The 14,860-nt window shown below is 42.5% G+C and overlaps 2 protein-coding genes across 2 annotated transcripts in view; one reads left to right on the forward strand and one right to left on the reverse strand.

The window, feature by feature from the left end:
- Positions 1–679: 679 nt before the first annotated feature.
- Positions 680–2,043, reverse strand: LOC308174068 (gamma-crystallin S-1-like; the record flags this gene model as incomplete). Its single annotated transcript, XM_080549121.1, has 3 exons — positions 1,990–2,043; positions 1,346–1,588; positions 680–964 (listed from the first exon to the last, which is right to left on the reverse strand). The coding sequence occupies exons 1-3, from the start codon at positions 1,999–2,001 to the stop codon at positions 680–682; spliced, it is 540 nt and encodes a 179-aa protein (XP_080405247.1). The 5' UTR covers positions 2,002–2,043.
- Positions 2,044–2,918: 875 nt separating this feature from the next.
- Positions 2,919–14,860, forward strand: part of ate1 (arginyltransferase 1) — an 83,861-nt gene continuing 71,919 nt past the window's right edge. The window contains exons 1-5 of the mRNA XM_080536774.1: positions 2,919–3,032; positions 13,261–13,324; positions 13,719–13,781; positions 13,991–14,094; positions 14,575–14,787. Coding sequence (XP_080392900.1) covers positions 2,924–3,032; positions 13,261–13,324; positions 13,719–13,781; positions 13,991–14,094; positions 14,575–14,787 — 553 coding nt within the window. The 5' untranslated portion in view covers positions 2,919–2,923. The remainder of the gene's footprint in view (positions 3,033–13,260; positions 13,325–13,718; positions 13,782–13,990; positions 14,095–14,574; positions 14,788–14,860) is intronic.

Below are 14,860 nucleotides of genomic sequence, written 5' to 3' on the forward strand. Positions count from 1 at the left end.
TTAATAATTTATTGTGATTATCACACAATTTGATGGATGACAATTTTTATTTCAACTTGATTTACTGGTTTTACTGTAGTGAACATCAAAAACACCAACATTTAATTGCTGTACACCTTAAACATGAATTGCTGTGTAATTTCTTTGTTTTCTAAACATTTCTACATGGAGACTAACATGGTTTCTTTGCCTTACGACAGATGAAGTTCATGGGTTTCGGTTTCGGTCTGAAATAATGTTAAAACAACAACATTTAAGCAGGCTCCTCAGTTAGACGTTGCACCGGTCTTTGCTACTTCAAATCTGCATGCTGCATTAGTAACACAATTCATTCTCTGTCTCTACTGCACATAGATTTACTAGTTTCAGTGTGAGGGGAAGGTGTGTATAAAAGTATAAACAGGTATGCACTTGCATAAAGCCATGGACTCCTATCTAAATGTTCCCTGTACGTCTACACCAGGATTCCCAAGCCATTCTTTCATTTTCAGTCCCTATGCTTAGCTTATCAAGTGGTCTAATTATCAAAAGGACCGTCGCATCTTTATTCCCTGATACTAACCATTGTGTGTTGAGATGAACTCCTCATCTCCTCTTTACTGTGTGTAAACCTCTGCAGGGCTGCTTGCTTGTGAGAGAGAGATCTCAACCTTGCGTTCAAAAGAGAGAGGGAGAGGCTTTATTGGGTTTGTTTCAGCTCTGTGACGCGACGCACGGAGCCGATGGTGGTGCTCATGCTGCCCCAGTCGCTGTGCTTGTTGTACTCTCCGGGGCGCAGGAAGTACTGACGCCCCCTGTAGTTTGGGTGCTCGTGGAGGATCCAGTACCCCTCCATGACGTTGCAGGAGGAGACGTCGCGCAGGTGGAAGCGGTCCTGCAGGTTGGGGCAGTCGTCGCTCAGCTCCATCATCTTCCCTCCGAAGTCTGACCGCTCGAAGATCTTCATCCTGTAGGTGCCGTTGTACTACACACAGAGAAGAAAACGGCTTGAGACTGATTGAAACATCAACACACGTCATTTAGTTATTGAAGTACACAGTTATTTAATTTTTAATTAATTTTGCCATTTAGCAGACGCTTTTATCCAAAGCGACTTACAATTACGAATTACAGGGACATTCCCCCTGGAGTAACTGAGGGCTAAGTGCCTTACCCAAGGGCACACTAGTAGTGGTGTGGTTTCAGGCGGGATTTGAACTCACAACCTTCCGATCACAAGTCCAACTCACTATCCACACAGTTTTTAGGTCAGTGGCCAATAAGCTTAGGTGTCAGAATTTGTTTAGGAACATTGGTGCTGTCGGTTATGTTTGTTGATGTATAAAACAGGGAGCAGGTTTCTCACAGCGGGGATCACGCGGCAGGAGCGGATGCAGTCGTTGAACCCGGACCAGCGGTGGTGGTCGGGGTACTTCCCCCGTGTTAGCATGTACTGGTACCCAGAGTAGTTGGGCTTCTCGTACGCCATCCAGCAGCCGCTGTCCACCCGGATGGAGTTGCAACGAGAGAAGTGGGAGTGCATGTCAGCACAGTCGCCACTGCACTCATAGTGGCGTCCCTCGAAATTCCTTCCCTCGTAGAAGATGATCTAAACAGAGGCACCACAGCTAGAACCACAGCTAGAACACCACTTGCACCACAGTGGAATGGCTGCAATTCACTTCTACTTTGAATCTACGCACTTGTCATAATCAAATGTGTACCTCGGGGGTGAAAAGGCACATAGATGCACATAGGATGCTCACATCTAATCTAGATTTCATTGAAATGAGCTTAGAGCTGAGTGAAAACACTGTTGTATTCCAGTTGAATTGAGGTTGAGGTAGCAAATTTGCTAATTGATCATGATCAAAGACAACCTCTCGGAGGTATCTTCAAGGGAACTTCCAGATAGCAGATTCCAGACATGAAAAAAAACAAAAACACCCAACCCCTTCTGGACCATGCAACTTTTTGCATGTTTTAGGGACAATAATATAGTCTGCTTACCTTACCCATCATGACTGTGACGGTCAACTGGACAGGCCTGTCCACATCCTGGAGCCTTTTTTATGTTGTTTGAAAGCATTGTTATTAAAATCAGGTGAGTTATCATGTCAGCACAAAGTGACACTGAGCACATGTCAACCCCATGCTCCCTTTGTGTATCCTATTGTCATGCAAATCGAGCTTGACTGTTTTCTAGGGCCGGAACAATAGAGTTGCAAACTCTGTATTTGGTCCTGGGGGAAAAACAGAGGTCCTGGGGTCAACACCATAACTCTGAAAAGGTTATAGCTACAAAAGTAGGATTTTTCCACTATCCCACAAACAGCGCCACACACACTCACATAAGCCTATCTGTGTCGTTATCATTATGCATTAGTCAGTTTACAGTATTTGACATTCATTCATACATTTGGAGCCTCTTTTTTTTATTTTATTGTAGGCTATTCACTAATTGATGTGCTAAGTTGTTGATCAGCAAACCTGTTTTTTTTCTCTGACAAAATTCTGACAGATTGAATTGTGACAGAATAGATATTTTGACAGAAACAACAAACAAACAATCAAACAAACAAGAAATAATCATGAGAAAGGCTCCTCATGTAGGACACATCAGATACATTTCAGAAGTGTTTTGGAAAACAAACAGGGTTAGAGGCTCGAGCCCCATGTCATCATGGTTCCATGTGTCATATGATCTCCTACCCTTCCTTCTATGGTGGGTCCTGAAGGGCGGTGTGTGTTCACTTAGAACAGGGGGTGCGTTCGTCAACTTGCTCTGAGAGCGCCGGAGCGCACACTGCGTCCGACGTCATAAAGGGACCGAGTCATTTGATTGGACGAGAGGCGTTCCACGAGTGCTGATCAGATTCTCAAAGCGTATTTACGAACGCAACAACCCCGGCTAGCTTTTAGCCTCACAGCAAGACAGTTGAAGATGGCAGGAGGAGAAGGAGGAAGCTCTTACACTATAGTGGAGTATTTCGGGGGTGACGACGGCTACCGTTGTGGTTACTGTAAGAATGAGAAAGGCAACTTCTCTCATGGTAAGTGTCTTAATCAAAACAATTATCATAACATCCATTTTTATCTCGCTATCCAGTGACTCTGTCAGCCATAACGACATCACTGTGTGTTAGCCAGTTAGCTAGCTGGGCTGTGCCACTTCTTGCTGTGTTGATAGTTAACAACCCTGATACAATGTCCTGATTTAATTAAAAGAAAAAGAAGATTATAATCATATCATATAGATGGCTACAGCTCCACAGCTGGCTGTCAACTCTACAGGATGTTCTAGCTAAGCTGGCTAACGTTGCCTAGCAGCTACCTTGTTGCCTAGCATCAGTGTTCTAGCAGGATGACTGGATGAGATATTATATATATATAATAATAATAATAATAATAATAATAATAATAATAATATATATAATAATATATATAATAATAATAATATATATATAATAATATATATATATAATAATAATAAAAAATATATAATCATAATAATAATAATAACATTTATTTGTATACCACTTTTCATAATAATAATAATAATATAATAATAATAATAATAACATTTATTTCTATACCACTTTCCCTGCCAACGTTGCAGCTCAAAGTGCTCCATGACGAGAACACTTTCGTTTTCTTTATTTCGTGTCGTTTTTACAGTTTCGTTTTTTATACATTATTACACTTGCTTTACATAATTTTGCCTCTATGACTGAAATTATTATACATTCTATTCATATGTTGTTACATAGTAGGTCGGTTATGAGATCTCTTATCGTATATTGCACATGTCTCCTGATATAGCTTCTTGTATCCATCTGCACATTAGATACTGTAGGCCTACATACACTTCCTCACTGTACTATCTACCTAACTACATAGCTCATAACTGTACATAGCTCATAACTGTACATAGCTCATAACTGTACATAGCTCATAACTGTATATAGCCCATAACTGTACATAGCTCATAACTGTACATAACTCATAACTGTATATAGCTCATAACTGTACATAGCTCATAACTGTACATAGCTCATAACTGTACATAGCTCATAACTGTACATATCTCATAACTGTACATAGCTCATAACTGTATATAGCTCATAACTGTACATAGCTCATAACTGTACATAGCTCATAACTGTACATAGCTCATAACTGTATATAGCTCATAACTGTACATAGCTCATAACTGTACATAGCTCATAACTGTATATAGCTCATAACTGCATATAGCTCATAACTGCATATAGCTCATAACTGTACATAGCTACCTAACTGTACATAGCTCATAACTGTACATAGCTCATAACTGTACATAGCTCATAACTGTATAGTCCTACTCTAAACTAAGCTGATGTTTACAATTGCTTATCACTACCATTCTGTATTATATTTACACTTTGGATGCTGAATTTCGTTGTATTGTACCTGTACTCTTGCGATGACAATAAAGTTTAATCTAATCTAATCTAATCATGATATGGAGTGAACGGTTTGTGTTTTCACACAAATATCCTTCTTCTTTTAGTCGAAACAACAACGACGATTAGCTACTTAACTTTGACAACTGCCAGTAACAGTACTGTATCTATGAATGAATGAATGAATGAATGAATGAATGAATGGTCTTTATTGTCATTGATATAGTACAGGTACCAAACAACGAAATTTGGGAGTATTCTAAATATTTACACTATCTAAACACTGCCTTAAAGACATTAGTCCAACCCAAAGCCTACACCTGTCGACAGTCCAAGCTGGTGGAGGTGGTGTGTAGATTGATTGATTGATTGATTGATTGTACTTTATTGTCCCCGAGGGGAAATTTGTCTTGGGCATGGTACTTACATGCTTCAAGTGCAACAGTGACGATACATACAACATACAGTAGACAAAGTAAACAACAGGACAGCAACAAACATTGAGTAACATTGGCAGCAGTTTCCACCTGGACATGGCATCATTTGGTATAAATATATATTGCACATAACCCTTCAAGTGGTGATTTCGAATATTGCACATGGCCCTTCAAGTGGTGTCTAAGATAAAGTGCAGGTGCTGGTGATCATGTCCTAATCATCGTTTCTGCTTGAGAGAATTGATTAGTTTAATGGAGAATGGGACAAATTATAGTTTTAAGAGCTTATAGTTACATCTTGGCATGCGAAGCCTTCTACCTAGGGGGAGAACTTCGTATTCTGTGGAGAGCGGATGTTGGGGGTCTGCGATTATCTTGTTAGCCTTGTCCAGGACAGCTTTTTCATATAGTTTATTTAGGATCACATAGTCTCTTTCACCTACAATTTTCATAGCTGTTTTGTGAATGCTGACTAGTCTGTTTTTTTGTTGTACAGTTAAGTTGCCAAACCACACAATTATTCCATATCTGATTACACTTTCAACAATGGACTGCAGTGTTTCCTCCAGGAATTTTTACCATGGTGGCGGGTAGTGCTGACCGCGCGCGCGCGATTTTTCCGCGTGCACGCGCATGAAACGCGCACGCGCGCTCAAAACAACGACGTCATTTCAGCCAAAACTCGAAAATAAAATGTTTTCCTGTAAATTAAAAACAAGGGTAGTCCGTCCGTCCGTCCCTCTCTGGAATGGAATGGAATGGACTTTATTTGTCATTGCTACAGTACAGGTACCAGACAACGAAATGGTCCATTAAATAAAATGACACGGTTCAAATGTTCACGCCGGCAGTCCGGCTCTCACACATACTGGCAGCGTCCCGGTCTGACTTAGCTCTCGTTTGTGCACGGCTTTCTTTCTTTCCTTCCTTCCTTCCTTCCTTTATGTGAAGTGGCCGGTCCCGGGCACAGCTGCCTCGCATCCGCTCAACGAGCCCGGCGGTTCGGTGCTGCGCTGATTAGCGGATGCGGGACAGCTGTGTGAGCGGATCGCTCCATCTCTCATCTTGATGAAGATGAATGATCTTTATTGTCATTGTAACAGGTACAACGTAATTTAAATGAGGAATCACAAAACAGTTTTGCAAGCGCGTCGCTTCGCGCTTGTGGGTGTGTCTAGCGCTGTGAAGGTCTGAAAAGCGGCCTAAATCTTTTTTTTTTTTTTTTGGTTGAGAAATCTGCATGGTGGCGGAGGAAATTCCATTGTGGCGGACCGCCACGATGAAATGCATGTAGAGGAAACACTGGACTGATAGAAAATTCTCATGATCTGCTTTCTCACCCCATAAAGTCTGAGTCGCCTCAGGTGATAAAGCCTCTGCTGTAGTTTGTTACATAAGCTGTCTAAGTGTGTATTCCAGCAGAGATGGTTGTCTAATTGAATACCTAAGTACTTATAAGAGGGCACCTGGATGATTGTTTGGTCTTTAACGACCACAGGCTCATGGTCAGTTACCTGCCTTGGGTCTAACACAACCTCCTGAGTTTTGGTGGGGTTTAAGAGATGGTTGCTGTCGCACCATTTAGTGAATATGTTAATCTCATCATGGAGCACCGAGGGGTCTGTATCTTTATCAAGGAGACTTAGAATTGCAGTGTCGTCAGCATATTTTATAATATGGTTGCTTGGGTGGTTACTTTTACAGTCGTTGGTGTATACTGAGAAAAGATATGGGGACAGAACGCAACCTTGGGGGACACCTGTACTGCAGTGTTTAGTCACTGACAGTGTTCCATTGACTTTCACTTGCTGTTCTCTTTCTAACATGAAGGAATGGATCCATTTGATTAAAGTACTATTGACACCCTGATGTGGGAATGCTGATGTTGGGAATGCTACTTCCAGCTAGGGATGCTCCGATTTATCGGCCACCGATTTAAATCGGCCGATTTCACTCCAAATGACTCGATCGGTGATCGGCAAAAATGGCCGATCGCAAAAACCGATCTTTATTTTTTATTTTTTTTATTTTTTCCTTTTTTCCTGGGGAAGACAGATAACTGAACAGAAAACATAGGAGGACGTAACAGTATGTAAACCATGAAGGCCACGTTTATGATGTCTTTTATACAGCCATATCGACTGACTTGGGCTTCAGGCCCTAACTGGGTGATAGGCCAGACCTTTACTATGCCATAAAAATGGGTCTGCGTTTGCTTGGTGCCTAATGGATCAAAACTTTTGTCTAAAAAGCAAAAAATATTTAGGCTAGTATCCAGTCAGTTATGTATTTAAAAAAAAATCGGTATCGGTATCGGTTGATCTTGAGGAAACAAATCGGTGATCGGTATCGGCCCCAAAAATCCAGATCGGAGCATCCCTACAGCATGATAATGCACCATGTCACAAAGCAAAGGTCTTCTCAAACTGGTTTCATGAACATGACAATGAGTTCAGTGTTCTTCAGTGTCCCTTCCCAGTCACCGGGTCTGAATCCAATAGAACACTTTTGGGATGTTGTAGAACGGGAGATTCACAGCTTGAAATGCCTCAGGAGACAGTGGTGAATCAATGCCATGAAGAATTTAAGCTGTTTTGAGGGCAAAGGGTGGCCCTACCCATTAGTGTTCCTAATATAGTGTCCTCACTTGGCTTGTCAACGCTGTCAGGAAGGAGAGGCTCAAGTGTCGTCAGGTCAGGAGGTTCAACTACCAGTACTCTCTTTTCCGGACTCATTGATTATGTGATGGGATTATTTACTTTACTTAAGTTCAAAGGGTGATTATGTTTGGCAATACAGTGCTGCTTGAAAGTATGTGAACCCCTTGTGATATGTGTTATAGATTTGTTTTGTTTTTACCATGAAATCTTTATTTAATCAGAACCAGTCTTTTATAGGTTGTCTCCAGGGAAGAGAGTGGCAGTGTGGGTGGAGTAACACCAAACAATGTCATAGCATTAGGATCAATTGGCTTTCCAGTGACAGCGACAGTGATCTAAAGATTTAGATCCAATAAGAATTGGGTTGGGTCTACACAACATCATTATAGATCTTAGAGAGCCTGACCTTTGTAAAGTGTGTGCGATGCACAATTCTGCACTGGATCAGGCCATGTTTCGCACAGATAGATGGTTTGTGTACTTTAGCAAGGACCTCCTCCGAAAGGACGAAGATCTAGCCTACTTCCCAGAGAGCTTTAATGCCTGAGGGCCAGGCAGGGGAGGCCACTGAGCCTGTCAAACTATAATATCAAGATGAACTGGGAAGGCTGTTCAGATCCAAGTTTGTGTTGGGTTAGGGTTATTAACCGATTGAAAACACAGAGGTTATTAAAATGCACGTTTGGAAACAGAGTGGACAACTGTATTCATGAAGTAGGCCTAGATGTTACTACGACTACGAATCCAGCAAATGGTTGCAATTACGGTACACACAAAGCGCTTTGAGTTGCATGTCATGTATGAAAGGCGCTATATAAATAAAGCTTTTACTTACTTACTTACTATGTGTAAGACCACACAGAGTTATTTGTAAAAAGGCCTGTTTAACCGGCAGACTGCGAGAATCCGAAACTTTACTTGGTAGGCTAACATTTTGCTGCGTCATTCCTTTAATCCAGCGAGTAGGCTGAAAAGCATTTACTACAGCACCTCAATCTTTTGCTTAACATCAAGATACAAATGTGAAACTTAAAAATGTTAACTATTGCATTGGGATTTATGAAAAGCCCCCTCAGACAGATCCACGGCCCCCCCTCCTGGCTGTGAGTGGCTCTGCGTTCCCCTGCAACCTCAAAACGCCCCTGTTCAGGTACACTGGTCTGGTCGTTCAGGATCATAAAACCGAAACATCACCTGAGGACCATTTTTAACAGGTGCAGCCAAATGCTAAGTACTGTAGAGCGGTAGTCAGCCAAGCATGATTTGCAAACGTCTGCAAAAAAATCTGTAGACCAGCCTGGCTTGAGATGACACAGATAACACTGTGATAAACCAGGCCTAGCTTATAATCACAACAGTTGGGAGCTTTACAAGCTTGTTTCTTGTTGTTAACTTTGACACCACTGTGACTAATTATGCATCATTAATATGAAATAATCTAGTTGCCTAATTAAGCCTTGTATTGAACCTGCTTTGACATATACAAGCTGGGGTTGGCCATCCCTGCAATGTTTTAATGATGTTTTTTCGCTGAAACCATGAAAACTAAATCAAGATTGTTACACACCATTTGAATCAGGTGCATAACTGTAGGCCTATCGCTGAATTTAAGGCTGCGTTTACACTGCTATGGATATATGTTTGAATCTGATATTCTCAGATCACTCAATCTTATGTGGAAATAAATCTGATACGAATCGGATAGCCTATCTGTCATTTCGACTAATGTAACCAGGCAGGTCACATATTCCTGTATATTCCATATTTACACGTCATTGAAAATGACGCATTTTGATGACTTTTGGCGGTAGTTTCACTCAACCAATTCAGCCAAACCCAGCGTCGTGTAGAGTGTGCTAATTTGTTGGGCAGGTACCTAACCCACAGCAGGGTGTGGGGGGTTGGAAGGAAGCCTGCTGAAACCCTGTTGAATCCCTCAGGGAGGTGTGGTAGCAGTGTGGTAGGGAGGGCACAGGTATCCTGAGTCCTCCTGGGACACCTCAGTCACTCTGCTCCCTGCCCCTGTCATGAGGACCTGCAACTGTTTCAGTCAGAGTCGGTTAACAAAGACACTGTTGGGGGGACATACAGTCATGTGATTGTATCTCACTGCTGTGCTATACAGCTTGTGTGCAAACACACCCACCTTCACACTCCTTTGCTTTCTCATCCTCCACCTGGGCAGTGAAAGCTTCCATTTAATCCTTTTGTTACGGTCCGTCATGCCCGGATAGAGCCCTTTCCTCCTCCAGTGGTTGCAGATCAGGTGTGACTGACAGGTGTGTGCCTGTTATGTAGCTATTCTGCTCCGATAAGACTGCCCTTTATTTCCACGATGACCGTCGGTCACACAACACATTACCGGTACTCAGGTTAATCTAACCTGTTTGTCTGTGTTCCTCACGGGTGAAATGATTTCCCTCAGTAGAACGACCTGCTTTAGCAGCTTTTGTTTGGTTTTTAGCAGGGTTCGAGTTATAAGCTGAACTCTGTGGGGGTCTCCAAAATAACGAAATGTTCTCATGCACGCGCGAATCATGCCCACACAGCGATGGGACTTACAAGTTTTAATTAGCTATAGGCAGTAGCGGATTAAGGTGGTCAGTGGCCCTAGGCTACTCCTTTGTGTGAGGACCCCCCGCCCCCATACACAAGCCTCCCCCCTCCCCAAAATATACAACTCACGAGCACCCTGCACACACACACCACTCATAATGCTTTACCATAAAACACTTAAACACTTTAATAACACAATAACACAACAGTGTTAATAATGCAAAGAATTTAAAAAAGGTTCAGTGCATTCAGTTCTGTCTCTATTGCTCTCCTCTCCCGTTGTCTCTCTGTTACTGTCCTGTTGTCTGTCTCTCTGTTGCTGTCCTGTTGTCTGTCTCTCTGTTGCTGTCCTGTTGTCCGTCTCTCTGTTGCTCCCCTCAGCTCTAAATGACAGAAAATGAATTAGCTAATTAGTTGGCATGTAAACATATAGTTAGGGTTGGGTACAGTTTGGGTTTTATTCGATACCGGTGACAAATCGATACTTTAAAAACGGTACCGGTACAGAAACATCATCCTCATCCTCAAATCCCAACATATCCTGACGCTACAGCTGCAGGCTACTCATTTCACCACATCAACAGCCCCACATGAAACAACAGCTATAAAAGCGATAGTCACACATGTATCTCGGCCAATAATTTTGTTATTTTTGCTATACAGAAGGAGCGAAAAATACATTAGGTTAGTACACTAGGTTAGTAAAAAGTAAAAGCCACCTTACCTTTACGGAGACAAGATAGACCAAAGTGGTCTGTTTTCAGTAGGCTGAGTGGTCTGTTTTCAGTAGGCTGAGTGGTCTGTTTTCAGTAGGCTGAGTGGTCTGTTTTCAGTAGGCTGAGTGGTCTGTTTTCAGTAGGCTGAGTGGTCTGTTTTCAGTAGGTAGCAGAGTCCTCAGTAGTAGCAGCAGTAGTAGTAACAGTAGTAGCAGCAGGGCTAACGTTAGGTGTCATAGCAGGTTTCTTTGATAAAAACCTGACATTTTCTAGGCTTGATGACCCGGTCGGCAGCAGTGGCCTTTTTTTGGGCGGCATGGTAGCTACTGTATGTATATACTCCTGTATAGCTAATGAATGAATGTTTGCTTCTCAATAATAGGCTAGGGTGCACGATCTCACTACTTCCTGAAAGGCAACTGGTGTCTCACTCTATTGGTTTAATTGATTAATCAGCTGTGCACTGTGTGTTCCAACGGTTTACCGCACAGCTGATTAATCAACCTTTTGCTGTTGCACAATATTCTACTGCGCCCCATGGTGTCTTGGTGGTGAAGTGCAGGCAGTCAAAGGCATACTGTCATTCACAGGAGATTAATGGTGCGCGTAGTTCTTTTGAAAAACGTGTTTATTTTACAATATTTATAATATAAATTAAATAATATTCATTACATTGACATTTTGATCAAATAATAGTTGTGGTAATGTATTATTAGCGACCCCCACAGATTTTTGATTTTACTGCCTTCATGGGAGCTCAGAGAGCCTCAGACCATCTCTATGGGAGCTCAGCTCCCATTGGCTCCCACATAACTCGAACCCTGGTTTTTAGCCTTTTGGCTATTTCTAACTTGACATCGCTTAAAAAAAGAGCTCTACTTCTGCAGGTCACTGCTGTTTTGTAGGCCTATTACTTTGTTTATAATAGAGGGGATGTGTGCAGAAGGGCGGGAGGGGTCTGGTTATAGTCTAATTTCATGAGATTTCCATTCTCAGGACCTGCGTCACAGCAGCTATCAGCTGAGGGGCTAAATTATGATAATAATAACGTGTCTCTTACTGGATCCAGATGTTCATTGTCGTCAGCTGGTTGGCTGTGTACCTGTAGGCTAAAGACACTTGAGACAGGCTGGTAGCAGCAGCGAGGGGGAGGTTAGCTCCGATCATCTGGTTGTGCTGCTGCTGGGGGTTGTTCTGTTGGGTCTAGTGCTGTCCCAAACGACTATTTTTCTAACGATTAATCTAGCGATTATTTTATCGATTATTCGGTTAGTCTAACGACTAATTTATCGATAAGTCTAACGATAATTTTTGTACTGTAAAAAAATAAAAAAATATCTTTTTTGTCTCCACCTCACTGCTATGTTTAGCCAACTTGAATGCCAACATGGCCATTTAGAAGTCTGTCCATCACCACAACACATAGCTAGCTAACGTTACTCTCGCTGCTATGTTATGATTAGCTAAATTGATGCTAACGTAGCATGCGAGCTACGAGCTAGATAACGTACAGTAGGTGCTCGCACCACAATGACAATAGGCTACCGTAGCTAGCCAGCTACATAGCTAACGTTACTAACACCAGTGGTGAGCTACATTGCTTGTGTAACATTAGCTAGTAGCTATCCATTTTCACTCATACACTTAATTGTCTCGCCTGGTAAAATAAAGGGGGGAAAAAAAAAAGTTTTTTTTTTTTGCGACTAACCGACGCATATTACGCTAACCGACGTATTGACGTAGTCGGTGACGTCGACGACGTCGAATAATCGTAACAGCCCTAGTTGGGTCACACTGTGACAGTGCTCCCTCACACACTCTGGGGGCTCCTCCAATCTAGCTTCACCACTCTCCTGGGACAGGATACTTGGTGTGTGTGTCTCTGTGTGTCTGTGTGTCTGTGTGTCTGTGTGTCTGTGTGTCTGTGTGTGTGTGTGTGTGTGTGTGTGTGTGTGTGTGTGTGTGTGTATAGGAGGTCACGAGTTGAAGCAGGGAGCTCAGATCTCTGTTCTAGGAAATGGGGCCCAGGTTTCTGCGATGTCCCATAGGGTCTCTGTTTCCGTCACACTGCCCTGAAGCACTGTGGGAAATATGACCTCCCAGGGGAGAGAGAGATTCTAGAGTTGGACATGGAAGTGCGAGACTGTCCCAGTAGACTACACAAACACAAGGAGAAACCTCAAAGTTCTGGATGATTTCTAACATAGAGATAGAACACATCTGTTCTGTTGTCTGTGGTGTCATAATATCTTATTCTTTGTTCTCAGAGATAAAACAAGAAACTTAAATGAAATGATACTTTTCTCTACTGCCTCCTCCCCGCATCCCCTCTCTCTTTGTCAGATGTGGAACAGACAGTCGGGTTATTCCTCGGTCTCACAGCTTCCAGCCTTCTGTTTCAGCCTCGTATGAGTGCCAGAAGATGCCCACTAACACATGTCTGTTCCTCTGCTCATGTGTTCTCTAGGGATGTGGTCCCACGCCATGACTGTACAAGACTACCAGGACCTTATAGACAGAGGATGGAGAAGGTAAGCCAGAGCTGATTTCTTTTGATTTTCCAATGATGATGTCAAGCAAAGAGGCACTGAGTTTGAAGGTACACCTCAATTGACTCGATTAGCCTATCAGATGTTTCTAAAGCCATGACATCATTTTCTGGTATCTAAACTGGTATGCAAACTTCTGACCCACTGGAATTGTGATATAGTGAGATAATCTGTCTGGAAACAATCGTTGGAGAAAAAAAAAAACGACTTGTCATGCAACCCTAACCCTAACCGACTTGCCAAAACTATAGTGTGTTAACATAAAATCTGTGGAGTGGTTTAAAAATTAGTTTTAATGACTTCGACCTAAGTGTATGTAAACCTCCGACTTCAACTGTATGACTGACACCTGACTGTGTGTGTGTTTCCTCCCCAGGAGTGGGAAGTATGTTTACAAGCCCATAATGAACAAGACATGCTGTCCACAGTACTCCATCAGGTAAGGACTGTTACTCTGGCCCAGCCAATGTCCAAACCATAAAGTATTCTAGTTTATTCTATCGTTTTCTTTTTAAGGAGCAGAGCTGTCTGTTTTCTCCCTTATTATGAGCATTTGTTAAATCCTGATGACTTATTTTACTCTGTTACAATCAACAATATACACATATCAAAGTGAACATTAACTCACTGATACCTGCTCCATGCCAGGTGCCATGCTTTGAACTTCCAGCCATCCAAAACCCAGAAGAAGACCCTAAGGAAGATGTGCAAGTTTCTGTCCAAAGGGGAGATGCCAACTGAACAGTGTGAAGGTGAGCAGAGATGTGCTACTGTATGAAAACAACCATTTATGCAGAGCTATGTTTGAGTTATCATTTGATAGGACAGGGGCTGCTCTGTACAGTAAGGTAGGCAAGTTTATTTCTATAGCACATTTCATACAACAGGGGCAATTCAAAGTGCTTTACATATAGCATTAAAGAAATACAGAAAGAAGTAAGAAAAAATACAAAATAAAAATATAAATGGCAAGAATAAGAATAAGACAATGAATAAAAAGCTATAGATAGATAAAGAACAGTGTTATTACTGCAACTGTATTCAAGCACTGCTCTTCCTGATACGGCGTGTGAGATTGCAGGTACTGCGTCTGTGTTTAGCCGCTATCCTGCCCGATACGGCGTGTGACATCACAGTGTAAAACGACACGTTTGATACTGCATCTGTAGTCAACCGTATGGAGCCCTGCTGTTCCAGTGTAACTGATTATGGTTGTTGTGTGCTGGGGGCAGGGGAGCCTATGGACTCTCTATGTGAGGAGGGGGGGCCGCGAGACTCCAAAGCCAAAGTTCAGCGTTCTGAAGTGGAGGGTCCCGTGACTCCCGTCGTCATAGCCGTTCAGAAGGAGGAGGAGGACGAAACCAAACCAACAGCCCCCGAAACGTCTCAGAACGACTCTGCCTCTGTCCCGGCTGTGAGGGAAACCGTAACACCCCCCAAACCAGGTGAGTTTAACCACAGGAGGTTAGAGCGGCTCAACAGGTTGACCCCAGAGTCCATCCCCTAACCTGTGAGCTG

This window comes from Nansenia antarctica (genome assembly GCF_963989245.1).
Source record: "Nansenia antarctica genome assembly, chromosome: 1".
Lineage (NCBI taxonomy): Eukaryota > Metazoa > Chordata > Actinopteri > Argentiniformes > Microstomatidae > Nansenia > Nansenia antarctica.